Below are 16,997 nucleotides of genomic sequence, written 5' to 3'. Positions count from 1 at the left end.
TTTACGTGGTTGAAAAACAGGACAAATAAAATCTATTCTGGAAGCGACAGGTCCAACCAACGTGCAGCGGTTCTCCGCTCCTCGCCCCCTGACGGCCAATCCCGCTCACAGCCCCCCCGCGCCCCCAGCCCGGCCGTAGCGGCCGCTGTACCCCCGGCCCCGATCGCGGAGCGGAGTCCCCGCCCGCCCCCGCCCTCCCCCGCCCTCCCCCAAGCCGCCGTCAAGCAGCGGGGCCGACTGCGCAGGCGCGCCGAGCGCCGCCGGCGGGGGCCGCCGCGGGCCTTCTCCGCCTCCTGGGAGCCGTAGTCCTGGCCCGGGGCACGCCGGGAGCTGTAGGCGGCCGTGCGCGCAGAGCATGCTGGGAGCCGTAGTCCCGCCCCCCCGTCCCCGGCGGTGTTTCCCGGTAGGCCCCGCGGCACGCCGACGCGCGGGGTTTAAATCGGCGGCGGTTGCCTGGGCCTGGATTTCGCTGCCGGGATCGGAGGTGACGCCGCCGCTCTCCTTGTGCCCGCGCCATGGACTCGCGCCTCTACCGCCTCGTCTGCCCCGGACGCGTCGTTAATATCCAGAGGAGCAACGGTGAGGGGCGGGGAGGGGACCGGGACGTCGGCGGCGGGGGGGGGGGGGGTCCTGGCCGCTGCCTCCCCCCCGGAGCGCCCCTCGGTAGCCGCGGGGCTCGGGGGGGGGGGGGGGGGGGGGGGGTGGCGCGGCCGGGCCGAGGCTCAACGCCGGCCTCTTCCAGGCTTGATCCACAAGGCGACGGTGAAGACGGTGAACGCGGACCGGTCCTCCGTGTCCGTGGAGTGGTGCGAGGGCGGCGCCGTCAAGGGCAAGGAGGTGAGTGACGGCCTGACCTTCAGGCTCTGCGCAATTACAGCAACGCGATGGACGCGGCAGGGGAGCGGTGCCGACACCGGGCTCTTCCCGCTCAGGGCGAGCTGCGGGCTGCTCAGTCGGAACGCCCCGGAGTCCCGGTTTTGCCAGCTCTGGGGCTTTTCGCGTCTCTAGCAATGGCCTTCAGGCTTTCCCCAGGACTTGGTGTGCCGCCGACGAGGTGCCGCGGTAAGAGGGCTCCCTTTGATTTCCTGAGTCTCTGCGCCGGCGTGAAATACACTGTGTGAGGTGGGGAGGGTCTGGGGCGCATGAGGCTGGTGCGCTGAAATCCTGACACTTAACAAAATCTCCTTTGGTAACGAGCAAACATGCTTGTCCTGCTGGTTTCTCTGGAAACGTATATACTCTAGAGTTTAGTTAAAATCTTCAAGTTGCCATTGGCTGGTTCTTTGAAACGGGATCTTGTACTGCCTATGTGTATGCTGGGTTCATATATGCAAAATGTGCAGATTCAGATGTCATTGCTGGCTAAATTGCATGCGTGTGTTACAATACTAAATCTTTATGAAGATGCTTCAAAGTCCAGCAATCTTCTTATACGTTTGCATATACACTGTGTATATACACTTACGTACACTTTTATATTACACTACCTACATATACCTGTTTCTGAGCTAATTCACTTTCCAGTTAGATACTTACAGATTGCATATAAATGAAATTTTAAAGATTACTTCTCTTACATTAGAATGTAGTATCTCCACATTTTACAGGGGTTCATGTACTTGTTTTTGCTATTTTTATGGACTTTTATTTCATTTAAGTAACTTAAAAGTGAATTGAGAACTCAAGAACTTCCTGGAGTGGTGCTTGTGTTGCTTTGTTAGGTGAATTCCAGCGCCAGCTGCTGTGATACTGGAGTTTTTGTGTACACGTGCTTTCAACCTCTTCTGGGGTGTTAGGTTTGAAAAACTGAACCGAGAAAGTTGCTGTCTTTTGTGCTCAAGCCTGCCCTTGGCTGCCTGCCCCCACTTTGCTCCCCCTGCGCTGTGGTTGCCTGCGCCAGGGCGCTGCAGAATGTGGTGAAGGCAGGATTATGACTTCACTGAAGGGTCAGGCAGGAGGCGGTAGCTCGCCCTAGGTGAAATCACTTGCAACAGCAAGTGAAAATGCAGGTGAATTGACTTGTGGATTAAATGCTGAATCCTTCATTTCCCAAAGTCTAAGCAGCTCTTTGAAGTTTATTTCAGTAAGCACAATCACACAGTAAATACTTAATGCTTTCCTAGCACAGAAGTCACAGAGCAGCTGAGATTTACTAAGATTAGCAGTAAGAGATTAAAGCAGTTGATGCCAAATGTGCTTTGCCCATCTCTTCAGAAGTGTTCTACGGCACCTGCAGAGCTGCATGGTATTTGGCAGGTGAGGGTAAATGGCTTAACTAGCACATTTCTTCCAGCATATTTGGATGTATGAGATTATTCAAATGGAATATGAACTACTGTGTTGCCCTTCCAGGCAATTTTGACCTAACATTTGGCAGGCAGTGGGTCAGGTTTGTTTGCCTCTACTGAAAGTCAAGGTTAAAAAAGAAAAATGCCATAAGTGGTAGCAGCAATATTCCACTCTGTAAAATCCTGTCTTTGCTCTTGTAGATTGAGATTGATGATGTGATAACAATAAATCCTGAGTTATCAGAAGAACTACTTGCTGCAGATGTGAAAGAGAACCTTCCTTTGCAAGAGAATGTAACTGTACAGGTAAGTGCTTTAAAGTGATTTAGTCTCTCCTAAGGTACTAAAGTGTCAACAGTGTAGGTCGTTATAAGCAATACCCTCAGTCTTCAAGTTTGAGGTCTCTAACTTGTCTTTTCTGTCTCATAGTTAAGACTTTGGTCAGAAATTCTTCTTGTATCAATGTTGTCTTGAAGTGCTGTGCTAGGTGTTTGCAGCTTACTCTGATTACTTACAGCATTCATTGTTTTTCAGAAACAGAAGCGTAGAACAACCCTTTCAAAAATTCCTGCTCCACGGGAAGGTGAGAAAATGTTCTCTTGTCTGCTATACCCCTGTGAAACCGTGGTGGTCTTTCATTGTAGACATAATATTCTACTTTTGTGCATCATAAGGCTGCTCATTCAGGCAATGCTAATCAAGAGCATATCGTTTCATACCAACATTTTGGACTCTGGAGTGCAGAAACTTTGCTAACAGATTGCTGTCCTGTTCCTGTGAGCTGGGGTTTGTTGATATGTTGCCCTTTTCTGCAGCATTGCTGTAGTTATTCCTTGATACTGCTTTAAATGTCACTAGGCAGTTACTGTTGCAGTGAGTTTTAAAGTTTCATATGCAGTTTTGCAGATGCCACAAACAACAAAAGGTAAGTGGCAGTTATTAAGATTAAAAGTGTCAAAATGAGAGTGGAAAGGGCAAGAAAGAAATAGCAGTGACAAATGGATGTCTCCTCTTCAAGCAGTCCCTCTAGACAATAACTAGAGCTTTATCCTTGGAGACATTTCAGACCAGGCAGGCAAAGTGCCAGCTGGTGCGCCATAGCTCAGTGACTCTATGTCAGAACAATGTTTTGAGCGAAGCCAGAAGGAAAAGATAGAGATGTCACAGTGTGGGATTGTTAAGGAATTGTTTTTCCTGAGGTGTCAAGAGTTAGAAAACTCCCATGTTTTCTACCTTCTTTTAGCTTATTCATTGACTCTTTTGGCTTTTTGAATTGCAAGTGGCAGCATTACAGGTCTATTTGTAATACACTTGCGTGATGCTGAGGTTGAATGGTTGCTAGTTTAATTATTATCTTAAAGTGCATAGTTAGCCAAAATTTGTGCTTTTCCATGCAATTGAGCTGTTAACAAAACATCTGGGCTTGTCTGGCCTCTTTTGTTGTATGCGATGCAAGAGAGGGAAGCTGGTACCAGAAGACAACAGTACAAATCCCCTTGCATCAGAAAGGCAGGAATAGTCCAAGAAGCTTGAAGTGTAAAAAGCTGTTCTGTACTAAAGCATCCTGATCTTCCTCAGATCCAGAAAACTCTCCATAAATTTTGTGAACTGGCAAGCAAAATGAAGTGGTAAAAGTCGTGACTGTCTCTAGACAGGTCAGTTAATGGAGCTGGATAGCCAGCTAGAAAAATAAAGGTGTGTTAATCCAGTCACTGATTGATGGAAAAATGTCCTTACAGAGGTCATGGCTTTCCTGACATATAGAATCTAATGGCAAATCTGAAATTCTGTTGCCTTTCCTACTGGCACAGTCTTGTCCCTGAAGACCTGCTCAGAGTACAGGAGAGAATCAGTGTTTTCAGTATTCGTCAAATATTATTATCTGTTATTAGAGCTAGCTAAACCCCATGAGTTAGTGAGTATCTGTCCTGTTGCAAACTCTGCACTGCACCAATTAGCTAACATTGGCTTCAAGTTTTGGTTCTTGGGCTAAACAAATTAGAGAAGATCAGGAGGTGTCTGTCTCCATCTCATTCAGGAAAGTGAGAGAAGCAGAAGCAGTGCTCTCAGAATGAATTAAGAAACAGATATTGCCACAGTCCTCTGAATCAACAAGAATTTTGGAGGATGCTGAATAGCCTCCTGTACAAGAATCACTTGAATCAAGCCCATTTAGATGCAGCAAATCCTCCAGCTGGTATGCCTGTCCAGGAGCGCTAGCATTTACAGAAAAAGTGCTGCTGAGTTTGATGAGACCCGATGTGGGCATGTGTGACAAAAGTAAATGGAATAAAATGCCACCTCTGAGCATAATGAAACTGATGCTTTTTGTTCCTAAAGTTGTGGCAGTGACACCTAATGTCTCTGCACCTGAGCAAAAGATTCCAGGTAAAGAGTTAACAGATATGAAGACTGAATTTTGTGGGTACAGTTGTAAGGAATTTGTTCCATAATTGAAATCAACCATTGGGCTGAAACAAATCTAATGTCCTTTAAAGTCATAGTCATTAATTCTGGATAAATTCTTGTGATTGCTAGAAGTGAAGGTAGTTCTAGTTTTCATATCACACTTCTAATTTTTTCCTATCAGATTTGTTTTCTTTACAAATCTATTGAGGTGTATGTTCCAATCCCTTCCCCAGGCAGCTTTGCAAGGGACTTGGACTCAGTGAAAGAAATATACCTTGGGATGTGACAATGGAGACTGCCTATAAAAGGACCCTTTCCAAAGATTTGCTGTTGTGATTATATAGAGTCTTTTAGCTGAATTTAGTGTTATCAAACTCCCACTCCACTGTGCACCATGCACATTATTGTCTGTGTGTGGGTGCTGTGATGGTGGGCATGATGCTGCCCATGACCAGTTGCCAGACTGCAGTACTACTGCCACGATCAAACAGTTAATTCACATAGCCCTGCAAGTGTGAAGCTTCAGAGGATTTCCCAGTTCCCTGACCTCTAACTTCCTCCTTCTTAGGTATTAAGGTTCTGGAACTGCCATGTTAGTGAATCCTCAGTGGTATCTGAAAGAAATTCACTGGAACCACAAATTTGGAATTAATTGTTCGCTTTTTTTGTAGTGCTGTATTTCTAATCACTTTTCACCCACCTGCATTGTTTTGTCCTGCACTTGGCTAAAGCATCAGAGATCTGGAAATGGTCCTTTTAACCACACCTTGTTCCCCACTGTTCTGCACTTTGTGAGCATTTGATTACTTGCAAATGTCTGAGTGTCTGAGGCATGATGCTGACCTTGAATTTGTGTTTCCAAAGCTGTTCGTGGCCGTTCCAGGATGTCTGTTATCACAGAATCTCAGTGCAGCCTCCAGGAAAATGAGATGGGGGTGGATTCTTGTACTTCTACACAAACCAGAAACAATTTATCAGTTCCTGGTGAGTGGAGAAAGCCCAGTGAATTCTTACTGTGAAACAAGATGCTTTGTATGCATTTAATTAGGTAAACTGCAAATCCCAGTGGGGAGGAGCAACCTCTATGCCTTCATCTATGAAACAAGAGAGACCTAGAGGTCTGCCACTCTGTAAATATCCAGGGGCCCTACCTGAAGGGGTTCTCAAAGGACTTTGGAAACAATGTTGTTGAATAATGATGTGCTTTGCTAGCCAGACAGCTGTGGTTGTGCATGTGGGTGGATGTGGTATCTGCTTGACAGCATAAAGTGGTATTCACAGGGCTAGAGTGGGAAGAGAAGTACCTTAATACTGCTGACAATGTGCTCTGTAACTAGACTGGTAGTAGTTTTACCTATACTGGTTGAGTAAGGCAAGAACTTGAGGCTACTTGAATTATGAAATTGTAGTTATTTATCTTTACCAGACCTACCCTATGAATAGCTGAGGGCATCCTTTATCTATTACGTTCTGCAAAGACATTGAAACAAGAGGCTTGATACTAAATTCTTGTCTAGTCAGTGTGGCCTTGATTTGTAGCTTTGAATAAAAGTTGGTGATTGGCACAGGATTTAAAAAATTATTTGAACACTTACCACAGGTTTTAGCTAGTTCTCTCTACTGATCCAGAATCAGAGCTGAGGAATGCCTGTGGTCTGTGAGGCTTTAGAAATTACAAAATTATTCTTGATCTTTGGGATCTAATTATTGGTTTTGGTCTGGCTTCTTTCTGCAGCTGGCCGAACCAGGACTAGCAGGCTGAACTGTGCTCCAGAAGCCTCACTGACAAATGTAAATGGAAATACAGAGGATCACCTGCCTGCTGCTAGAATGAGCTCTTCAGGCAGCCCAGGTACCAGGGAGCAGTGGGTAAGAACGGACTGACCAAGTCAGCAGTGCATCACTATGTGATTGCTGCTTTGTGTACTCTGAGACTAAAGCTTTGAAAAGGTGGCTTTGGCAGTAAGACTGAATATCCTGAGTATTTGTTATTACAAATGTGTAATTCTGTTATAGTGCTATTGCCTCAAATGCTGCCTTTAGAGTGGTACTGTGACTTCCTAGGCAGTTTCTGTGGTAGGTAGATCTAGTTTGGGAAGGAAGTGCTGCAAAATTCATGACCATCCTTCTGAAGAGGATTGTTTCCTGTACAAGTTATTCTGTCAGCAACCTGGAAAAGTTGAAATATTTGTATTGTGCTTAAAAACTAGTATGAAAATTTATCCAATGAAATGTTTTTATTTTACCTAGTTCGGAGAAGATCCAACATTGTGAAAGAGATGGAGAAAATGAAAAACAAGAGAGAAGAAAAGAGAGCTCAAATTAGTGAAATCAGAACAAAACGTGCACAGGTGGAGTACTCTGCAATACATCAGTAAGGGGAAATTCTATAGGACAGTGTATCACAACAGTTGAAACTAAAACATATTTTGGACAGGCTTTGTTCTTACAAAGCTGTACATAAGGATGGATTGATTCTAGTTTCAGAAAGCTCTGGATCTTGTGAAATATTTCTAATTGTGTACAGCTGATTGTTTAGTATGCTCTGGGGATTTTTTTTGCTGTAACAGGTTAATTACCTTCACATCTGTGGCTTTTTCCATGCAGGAATTTGACAGCAGCTGTCCAAACTGGGAGTTTGCACAGATGATCAAGGAATTCAGAGCAACTTTAGACTGCCAGCCAATATCTATAACTGACCCAGTAAGTAAATACTGAGGCTACTAACTGCAGCTGGTAAACAGACTTCTTTATTTTGTACTGAAGATTTTAGCATATGAGCAATTTAGTGCATCACTGCACCTTGGAAATCCTCTGAGCATATTGTGTGCTTGAGGCACCTGGTGGTATATGTGAGGTCACTTACCTTCCCTATTTAGGGCTAAGCTAAGCTGCCTTGCATTACTTTGCATATGTCACTAGTGAAGAGCTTGCACTTTGACAATTATCATGCAATGATTTGTGTGGTAACATCAGTACTTCTCAGAGCTTGTAAATGGCAGAGCCTATTACATAGTAGCTTAGCTTATTGTAGGTATAGGTATAATTTAAAATGGACTATTGCCCTATTACAGAAAGTGTTATTGTATGTAAGTCATATATGAAGTAATTTTAAACTAGGTCAAAAAGCAGAGAAGCAAAAGTAGAGGTCAAAAACTAGAAAAACCAGGCTCGGTCAATGTCTTCAGCAATTATGGAGGTAGCATTGTTTAATACCTGAGAACAAGTAGTCCCTGTCTAGCAAAAACTTTGTTATGGTCACTGAAAAATGACAGCATTTAAGTTCAAACAAAAAAGCAGGTGTGGACTAGCTTAGAACACTAGGTGGTTTGTGTGCCTGCATCCTATGGGGCTGAGAACCAGTGGTTTGTGTACATATCACTGCATGACAGAAGAAGAGTTTGTCATCATCTCCTTTCTGCCTCACCCAATGGAATATGCACTTTCCCAAACTCAGCTGATCTGTAGCTGTGCTGCACAAATAGCTAAACTTACTGCATTAGTAAAGAACTCCAGGTCAAAAAATACCTTTAGTTTAGGGTAAACTAAAATAATAATTTGCCTGAATTTGACCGTAATTGCAGTATTGATATCACAGATTTTGCTGGAAAGCTGGCCAAGGACTAAACTTTTTACTAATTCTGATACAGAATATTTGGGGCACTTTCTATAGCATAGCAGCATTTCCACCTGATATGTTGGAGCATGCTACATAAAGGTCAATTGGTTTTAGTGTTTCTTTTGCACTGAACAGACTTTGACTTGCATCCCTGCATCTGATCAGTAGCAGAGACAACTCTGACCAGCATATAGAAAAGTAGATGTGAGGGAGCATCAGATCCTTCTCTCTGTAATAATAAGTAGGTGTGGGTGTAATTGGGAAATAATTCTTGTTTTCTTACTTTCCTTTTAGATAGAAGAACATAGGATTTGTGTCTGTGTGAGGAAGCGCCCTCTCAATAAACAAGGTGAGTGTACTGACAAAGCAGTTGTGTCTTGGAGCAGTTTGACATTGCTTATTCTTGTTAACACTGAGGGTCTTTTCTGTCAACAGAACTTCTAAAAAAGGAATGTGATGTGATTACTGTTCCAAGCAAGAGTGTCCTGCTGGTGCATGAGCCAAAGCAGAAAGTGGACCTAACAAAATACCTTGAAACCCAAGCATTTAGATTTGACTTTTCATTTGATGAATCCTCATCTAATGAAATGGTATACAGGTAATGCTTTCTTCTCACTGGTAACAACTCTCAGGATTAAAAGCATGGAGCTATGGCTAGATGGCATCCTGGCTTAAAGAAACTGCTACCTGAAATAAATATTAAAATCCTTTTTGGAGGAAACCAAAGGACTGAGAAGTCTAAAGGTTATTTTTGGCATGGCCCTGCTGATTTCCTAAGGATTTGCTTTTATTTACCTTTTTTTTTTAGGAAAACTGATGAAGCAGAGTGTGAAATGCTTGCCTCAACTGTCTTTTTACCTTCTGAATATCTAGGTTCACTGCTAGACCTCTTGTGGAGACCATTTTTGAGGGTGGGAAGGCGACGTGCTTTGCATATGGCCAGACAGGCAGTGGCAAGACACATGTAAGTTTTTCTCCAAGGTCTTGAATTTTCTAGCTTTAAAGTATCTTAAAGCTCCTTTATGTTGATAATGAGTAGGATTGTATAAGGAGTTTGGATCCTGGTTTTATTGTCTTAAAGCTAATACTTTGTCAGTTGCTAATGCACTTTTTCTGTAGTTTTACATATTGGTGGGTTTCCTTTGAGGTTGTGAGGAAAATCGTACTAAAATCCCCCCATAGCTGGCATTTTAAAGACTTAAGATGTCCTGACATGTTAGTCATGGCTATTCCTTGCCTCAGATGGCTGTCTCTGACTAACTCCAGTCTGCAAAGTAGGGCTATTTGTGTACATCTGAGACAAAGGCTATTGTCTGTACGGTGTTTTGAGCTTAGAGGCATTCCAAAGATTTTTATCGATTATGGAAGAATAAGCCTCTTGTTGCAGATAAACATTTAAGTGATATGTTATTGTTTGTGAAGTGGGCAAATTAGTGTATTCACTTTCTAACCACTCCTTCCAGTCTACCAGTTGCAGTTTCAAGAGACCTAAAGATTGTGCTTTCTGCCTCAAAGGTGATCTGCTCTAAATTTTCAACAAGGGTGTTGTCTTTTTAACTTTCTTCTTCTGGAAACTACAGGGAAAGAAAGTGGGAAACTATCTTCCCTCACAGCATGATAGTGGAGTCAAATCTGCTGTCTTGTTCTGCAAGAAGCCTTTGCCTCAAACCACAGTGATCTCAACTAGGCTAGCCTGCCAGTTTGAGTAATCAGATAGTTGCTGTCATTCCAGTGTTAGAGGCAAGTTTTGGGCTAGGATCTCCTATCATTAGTGCTATGTAGTGAGCTGTAGATCTCTTCCAGTAATCCAGAAGGAAATTTGGAAGTTTATAGAAGTTTGGACACAGGCTGCCTCCATTGCAGCTCATTTGAGCATTGTTACAGGAATACAGCTGTGAGGCACTAAAATCATAGGCAATGAAGTTACTTTCCCAATCCCAGGATGCAGAACTAGTACAAGGGCATTAGCTGTACCTTGAGACTGGAGTGCTGCATATTAAATGCTGGTAGATTGAGAATGTGTCATGATACTGAGTTGTGTTTTAAATAATGGCTGTTGCATATAAAAGTGGTAGAGCAAGTCACCAGGATAGCACCAACTGAAAATTTTGTTGGGATTAAAGGTACCTTAGTCAAAGGAGTTAAAGGTATTGTTTACTCTAGAAATTTGATGTGTTTTGATATCACATGTGAGCTTTTGCAAGTAGCAGTGAAAATGTTACTCAACCTATGTCCTGAAAAATGAAGCTTTGTTTCTTCTGACCAGAGGCTATTTGGTTGCACTGTCAAGGCCATGCAATTCCCCTTGAAGGAACAACTACTTTGATTCTGCACTGCAGAGCCTTACAGGCATTCAGCTGTTGTTTTGCATAGTCCAGATCTTCCTTCTGTACTGATAGGGAAGCAGCAAGCTAATTTTATCCTGAATTGCACTGTGTTCTAATCATCTCGCTGACGTTGGAGCATATGTGTATATATGGTAACTTCCTAGTATGTTCTTGGGACTAAAATCAGGTAGCCTGACTTGTTTGGACCACACCTTACCTCTGGTCTTTTCTCTTCACAGACTATGGGTGGAGACTTCTCCGGGAGAGCACAGAATGCCTCAAAGGGCATATATGCTTTTGCATGTAAGTCGATTCTTCTTTAGATACGAAAATCAAATTAATGCTTGTTTTCCTTAAAAAGATAAGATCTGGTTTTGTATGGCTATTTAAAATGTTTCTAGTAAAAGATACATGAAGTATTTGTGTTTTCAGTAATAAGTAGTGGTGTTTGTGGCAGGAGGTATGATTATTTTTTCAGTTTCACAAAATATTTTCCATCCAGCCTGTAAGTTTCTAGATCCACACTTAACTCACCAGAACATATTTGTTTTTGAGGCAAAGAGATGACATATTTTCTAGTTTGGCATTTGCTGGGCTGAACAATTTAATTTTGATTCTTCTGCTTTGCTTTTGTCTCGGATAAGGATGGTGTTTGGAGATACCCAACTTGAATGCAACACAACCCTACCCATTTTTGATATAAAGCTTGTTGTACAGAAAGCATATGAATGTATGTGTTATATTTCTTCCTGGAAGCATTAGATGCAAAAAAGCCTAAACAGATGCTTAGAAGCCCCTCCTTAATATAATGCCTAGAAAACACCATGAACCCTGACCTCCTCTACTTTCCCTTTAGAAAGTTATATTGTGAAACTAGTCTGTCTAGCAAGGCAGTTGAAATGAGCAGCTGTTTGCTAGTCTCTGAAAATTAGTTATGACTGGCTGTGAAGGAGAGCCTTTGCTTTTCAGATCAATTTCAAAGTCTGAAGCCTAATTGTGAAAAGCAGCACTGGATCCAGCCAAAGGGTCAAATAATCTCGTATATTGTCTCCAAACAGCAGCAATGCAGATGCTCAGGGATGTATGTTTTCTAGGCTTTACACAAGATGCTCTTGAAATATAAATACCTGACTTTTTCAGGCTTGTCCAAAACAATAGAGGATCCCAGTGTTCCCCAAAGGTCAGTAAGGATTGCTGTCTGCCAGTGACATTAACAGTAGAAACTTCCGTAGCCCCAGTGTGTTTTCAGTCCCTGGATGAGGATGCTGCTGAAACTGTTCTCCACATGGTAGCACAGCACTAATTGTTTCACTAGCATTTGTTTAAGATGACTGCTATTCAGCTGCTAGACACAGTCTTATGGCTGCACAATATTTGAAAGTAGATCAAGTAGCAACTAGAACATGCTTTAAGCTAGTTAACTTCTGCCTTTCCTCAATAGCACAAGATGTCTTCCTCCTCCTAAACCAGCCCAGATACAGGAGTCAGGACCTGGAAGTCTATGTGACTTTCTTTGAAATATACAATGGAAAGGTAAGACACTCTCTCTTTTTCTTTTTCTTTCTTTTTTTTTTTTTTTTTTAAATCTTGACCTGACTTCTTTGATTGAATGTTTCATAAGTAGCTGAGTGAAACTTACTGGTTTCTATAGTTCTATATAGTCTATTGCTCTTGGTGTGTTTGGAATTGAATTGGAAGGCTGTGTTAAAGGTGCTGTTTCTATACAGCTTTCTATAAAGACAGTGCAAAATGCTTCCAAGGAGACTTTGTTCATATTTGCCTCAATCTTGTTGCCTGAATATAGGTGTTTGACCTCTTGAATAAGAAGGCAAAGCTTCGAGTCCTGGAGGATGGCAAGCAGCAGGTCCAGGTTGTTGGTCTCCAAGAGAGACAAGTCAGCTGTGCTGAGGATGTCATCAGAATGATTGAGATGGGCAGTGCCTGCAGGTTTGGTGCTTTAAAACCAATAAGAAGAGTCATGTTGTGTAGTATCTCCATGTCTAGAAAAAGTATATAATGTCTGTAGCTGGTGCTTTGAGACTTAGAGAAGCTTGTTGTACCCAGTCATAGGCAGGCACTAAACAGCACCTCTGCATGAGTACAAGATGATGGCTACAGAATAAAGGGCTAGCAGGGATGGGTTTAGCCTGCCTTCCATAGAGAAGGTCAGAGTTCATGGTTCATATGTCCTCATGTAACTCCAAGAAGAGAGAAACTATTCACATGAGGAGATTGCTGCCCTGGTGCCACAGCCAAACTGAACAGTCTGGCTGCTTTCTAGAAGTATCAGCTAGTTTACAGGAGCACAAGTAGCTCCTGGGCTTGCAAGATCAAGGAAGAGCAGCTGGCATCAACCTACAGTTGCAAAAATGCTTTGGCCCAACTGCAGGCCAGACGAGGTATTCCAATGGCAATAAAAATGCTACATGTCATTCAGGGATCTTGACTAAAGAATCCTTGAGAGCAGGTGCCAAGGGACAGCCATAGGCTTGGCTCATCATCCTGGCAGGAAGGCTGTGGTTGGGGCAACACTACCATCATACTGGTGTATTTAATCGGGAGCCAAAATCTGTATTACCATGTCTTATCTGTCTCGGTTAAGTTGCAACTGCTATGGAAACATTACCAGGCAAATGAGAACTCCTTGGCTTCTGTATTACACTGCATGTGCAGATATGCACATACTGAAAGCTCATTCAGCACTCTGCTCTGCATGCTTTTTTGGCTGACAGTTCAGCCAAGAACTGTTTAACATTTCAGACTCCTGCCTCACTTTAGGACAACCTCCCTCCCTTTCCCGCAGCAGTAGGGACGCAGGTGGGACAGCGAGCCTGCCAGCCTTCTCAGAGAATAACTGACAGCAAAGGTCACAGAGAGGTTTATCGTAACTTATAAGACTCCAGCCTGTGCCTTGCAGTGATGGGGCAGGTGCAGTTGCACAGCAGAGGTAAAGTGCCAAGCTAGCTTGGCTAGAGAAGGGGATTTAACATGACTAATGTGCTAGCACAACTAAAGCTGTTTAGTGGGGAGCTTGGCTGAGCTTACTGTGTAATGGCAGTTGCATTAAGGAGAATGACATGTGGCCTGCTCTGAGGCAGGTAGATGCAGTTCTAAAGGTATGTCTTCCAGCTCCAAATGCATGCAAGGCATTAGCAGTCAGAAAGGCATTCCTGTGTAGGCTGGCTGAGTTGAGCCAGGCAGATTAAATAGTCTTAAACCTTTATAACTGGGGTGCAGGTTCATACTCCTCACACTAGTCCTTCTGTGCTCTCATATCAGAGGTAATTCCATAATTCATGCAAGCTTGAGGTATTAACGTGTGGGATAAAACTGAGGAGGTTAAACATCTTAATGGCTGCAGGTCTTGTCTAGTGCTGTTGGGACCTGTTGTGTCTTCTGTGACACAGTTCTAAGGCTTGTTTTCGTCTTTGCTGTAGGACATCTGGGCAGACTTTTGCAAATGCTAGCTCTTCACGGTCACACGCCTGCTTCCAAATCATACTACGCCGAAGAGGGAAACTGCTTGGCAAATTTTCCTTGGTGGATCTGGCAGGAAATGAGAGGGGTGCAGACACATCTAGCGCTGATCGGCAGACACGAATGGAAGGTGCAGAAATCAATAAGAGCTTGCTGGCTTTGAAGGTGAGCTATAGCTCTGGGAGCAGATAGTGCTAATCAACACATGGATTCTGTTCAACTCTGGGGTTATCTGTTTTGTTTCTTCCCAGTGCAAGGGAAAAGAACAGCCAAATAGATCCTAGTTTGGTATGTTAACAACCCTGAAAATGGTGTATACTTCCATTTAGAATGTTTCCAGGAAAGCAGTGCAGTCTTGTCAGGCCAGGTGCTGGTACAGCCATTTCAAGCTTCATTCAGGTTGTCTTTTTTTTTTTAAATTTTTTTTACATATGATGGATATACCAGCTGTTCTGTGACACTCAAATACCTGGAGTATATTTAAAAGGCTATGAAGTACTTACAGAGCAAGAGATGACCATTCTCCAGACTGTTGGGTTTACCAGCAAGTGGTGGTTGATAGCTTGCAGAGCTGTTAGAGAAGAGATGCAGATATTGCATTTACAAGACTTGTCTTTTCTTAGGAATGTATCCGAGCTTTAGGGCAGAACAAATCTCATACCCCTTTCCGGGAAAGCAAGCTGACCCAGGTGCTAAGAGACTCTTTCATAGGAACAAACTCAAGGACCTGTATGGTGAGTATGTGCATGACACAAACATACACACTGCTTATGGGTTCTGCAATTTGACCAAACAGCTGCATGCTGCTCTTCTAGTGTGAGGGGACTTTGAAGTCAGAAATCTTCAGTTCTCAGCAAAAAGTCTTACAGTTTCCTCCTCCACTCACCCATGGTGACTGAGATCAAAAACTGGTGAGCTATGTCCAGCCCCAGTAGAAGCAGGGCTGCAGAAGTCACTTTCATACAGTGAATCTACGGTAGAGCCTGGTGTGCTCCCAAAGGGCTTTGCTGACTGTGGAGGGTCCAGCACAGTGAGTGTATACAAAGCCAGTGGAAAGCTGGATACAGGGCCACTGGCATGTTCCACAGAAGCTATAAAGAAAAATGGCCTTGACAGAATGTCTCAACTCTGACCCTTTGCTCTAACATGTCCCAGCTGCCTGGTGAGACGTGTAGGACCATTAACATGAGCAAAAGTCAGATGTGGGAGTCACTGAGGTATTTTGTTCTGTTTGCAGATAGCAATGATTTCTCCAGGCATGAGTTCATGTGAATACACCTTAAACACACTGAGATACGCTGACAGGTAATGGCCTTTCTGACCTGGGGATTCTACTCTTGTTGCAGAAGGTGTTTTGGCTGCTTTTACTCTGACCAAAAGTTTTCTTGTCATTGCCTGTAACAGCAATTTGGAGGTTGGTTGTTAGGAACACATTATCTTAGAGCTGTCTTATGAAACTAGCCTGGGTGTTCTCTGTGAGACATAATAGAGATTAAACTCTGTGATTAATGTTGTCTTTCCTCAGAGGAGTCTCTCATGCTAGACTTCAAGCTGCCCTGTCTTGTGTGGTGTTTTGGTTTTTTTTTTTTTTTGTAGGGAGTTTACTCTGTCCTGAATGACAACACCTGTGCCTTTTACTTTTTGTAGTACTTTGGGTCTCATCTGTAAGTGGTGTGCCAAGAATGTGTCCCTGACATGGCCCTACAGATGACACAAAACACTTGGTGTTCTTGATGGACTTTGATATGAACTAATTAGGGTATGGCACCTTGGGGACTTTGCGCAAAATCTGAAGGACCTGGAGAACTCAAATGCCTCGAAGCAGAGGGTGGGAGTGTGTGTTTTGAGTGCCCCATGGCTGACCTTGGGTACCTGCAGGGTAAGGTAGATATGCAGGGACTGAGTCCCAGGTTTCCCTGGGGGTTTTGCTGATATCTGGAACCCCTGTGACAGAGCAGTGAGTGCCTCCTGGTCTCTGCTTTACATGCTTCTACACCTCTCCAATGAGGTGACAAGTAAAAAGATGACTGACTTTTGCCATAGGTTAACAAGATGACAATTGCACATTTCAGGTTTGGTAGCTTTCCTTCATTTAGTTCACAAAAGGCTGCTTGGTTCCTTCCTGGAAAGCACTCCGCTCTCTGAAAGGATTTATGGTAATACATGTCATAAGCATTTGGAAACACTGAATCTTGACAGATTCCCAGCTTTGGTTCGGATTGAAGTTACATTTTTTTTCTTCGCGTGGAAGTCATTCCTGCTCACCTGAAAGTACAGGACAAAATGCAACATCTGACTTGCTGTGCTTCAGTAAGATTCCAGTCCTGACTTGGGCCCATTGGGTTCTTAGCCAGTGCACAAGGGAAGTTCAAGCTATAAGAAAGTAGGTATTAGGCTGAAACTCACTGGAAATATGAAGCTGATGCTAGTAACTGGAATTAAATGCCCAGCTGGTATCTGACATCTACCTCTAGTATCATGTCATCAGCCATGGCTTTTATCCTTATAGACCTATTCTGGCACAGTGGGTCTCTGTGAAAAATCAGTTTTACTCCTTTTCTTTCCATACTAAGTTCTCTTAGTTGGTCATGACAGACCAAGCTGACATGTGGAAGACAGCTTCTGTGAAAGGCATTGCTGGCAATTAGCATTGTGTACTTGGACATTTCCCTCCAGGAGAGGTCCTAGATTGGGCATGGAGACAAACATCTCTCAGCTTTCCTTCCCACAGCCCTCTGGGGTTTCTGCCCCTGTGAGCTTGTTCTAGGGGTGGTAATGTGCAACTTAAGTGTAGATGAATGTTTCTTGCTGAGCACTGATTGATTGCAGTAGCTGTTTTGTGATGCTGTAGCCCAAAAACTGCTGGAAGAAGAGTTT

At 43.4% G+C, this 16,997-nt stretch overlaps 2 protein-coding genes across 5 annotated transcripts in view; one reads left to right on the top strand and one right to left on the bottom strand.

Annotated features, from left to right (window-relative positions):
* The first annotated feature begins 392 nt into the window (after nt 1-392).
* The window catches only part of KIF2C (kinesin family member 2C), a 19,227-nt gene continuing 2,622 nt past the window's right edge, over nt 393-16,997 (top strand). The window contains exons 1-17 of one of the 4 annotated variants that reach the window (XM_030033270.2): nt 395-579; nt 743-837; nt 2,490-2,594; nt 2,823-2,871; nt 5,562-5,681; nt 6,433-6,549; nt 6,948-7,048; nt 7,305-7,400; nt 8,611-8,665; nt 8,752-8,914; nt 9,190-9,280; nt 10,883-10,946; nt 12,085-12,176; nt 12,448-12,590; nt 14,081-14,285; nt 14,744-14,854; nt 15,358-15,425. In XM_030033270.2, the coding sequence (XP_029889130.1) occupies nt 516-579; nt 743-837; nt 2,490-2,594; nt 2,823-2,871; nt 5,562-5,681; nt 6,433-6,549; nt 6,948-7,048; nt 7,305-7,400; nt 8,611-8,665; nt 8,752-8,914; nt 9,190-9,280; nt 10,883-10,946; nt 12,085-12,176; nt 12,448-12,590; nt 14,081-14,285; nt 14,744-14,854; nt 15,358-15,425 (1,739 nt within the window). In that variant the 5' untranslated portion in view covers nt 395-515. Of the gene's footprint in view, nt 580-742; nt 838-2,125; nt 2,390-2,489; nt 2,595-2,822; nt 2,872-5,561; nt 5,682-6,432; nt 6,550-6,947; nt 7,049-7,304; nt 7,401-8,610; nt 8,666-8,751; nt 8,915-9,189; nt 9,281-10,882; nt 10,947-12,084; nt 12,177-12,447; nt 12,591-14,080; nt 14,286-14,743; nt 14,855-15,357; nt 15,426-16,997 lie in introns of those variants that run through there. The other 3 variants (XM_030033271.2, XM_030033273.2, XM_030033272.2) reach the window with 3 other exon arrangements.
* Nucleotides 15,361-16,997, bottom strand: part of ARMH1 (armadillo like helical domain containing 1) — a 19,028-nt gene continuing 17,391 nt past the window's right edge. Inside the window, exon 13 of the mRNA XM_030033277.2 lies at nt 15,361-16,385. Coding sequence (XP_029889137.1) covers nt 16,372-16,385 — 14 coding nt within the window. The 3' untranslated portion in view covers nt 15,361-16,371. The remainder of the gene's footprint in view (nt 16,386-16,997) is intronic.

This window comes from Aquila chrysaetos, chromosome 12 (genome assembly GCF_900496995.4).
Source record: "Aquila chrysaetos chrysaetos chromosome 12, bAquChr1.4, whole genome shotgun sequence".
NCBI classification, from domain to species: domain Eukaryota; kingdom Metazoa; phylum Chordata; class Aves; order Accipitriformes; family Accipitridae; genus Aquila; species Aquila chrysaetos.
Note: the sequence above shows the minus strand (reverse complement) of the source record. Positions and strands in the feature narration are given on the sequence as shown.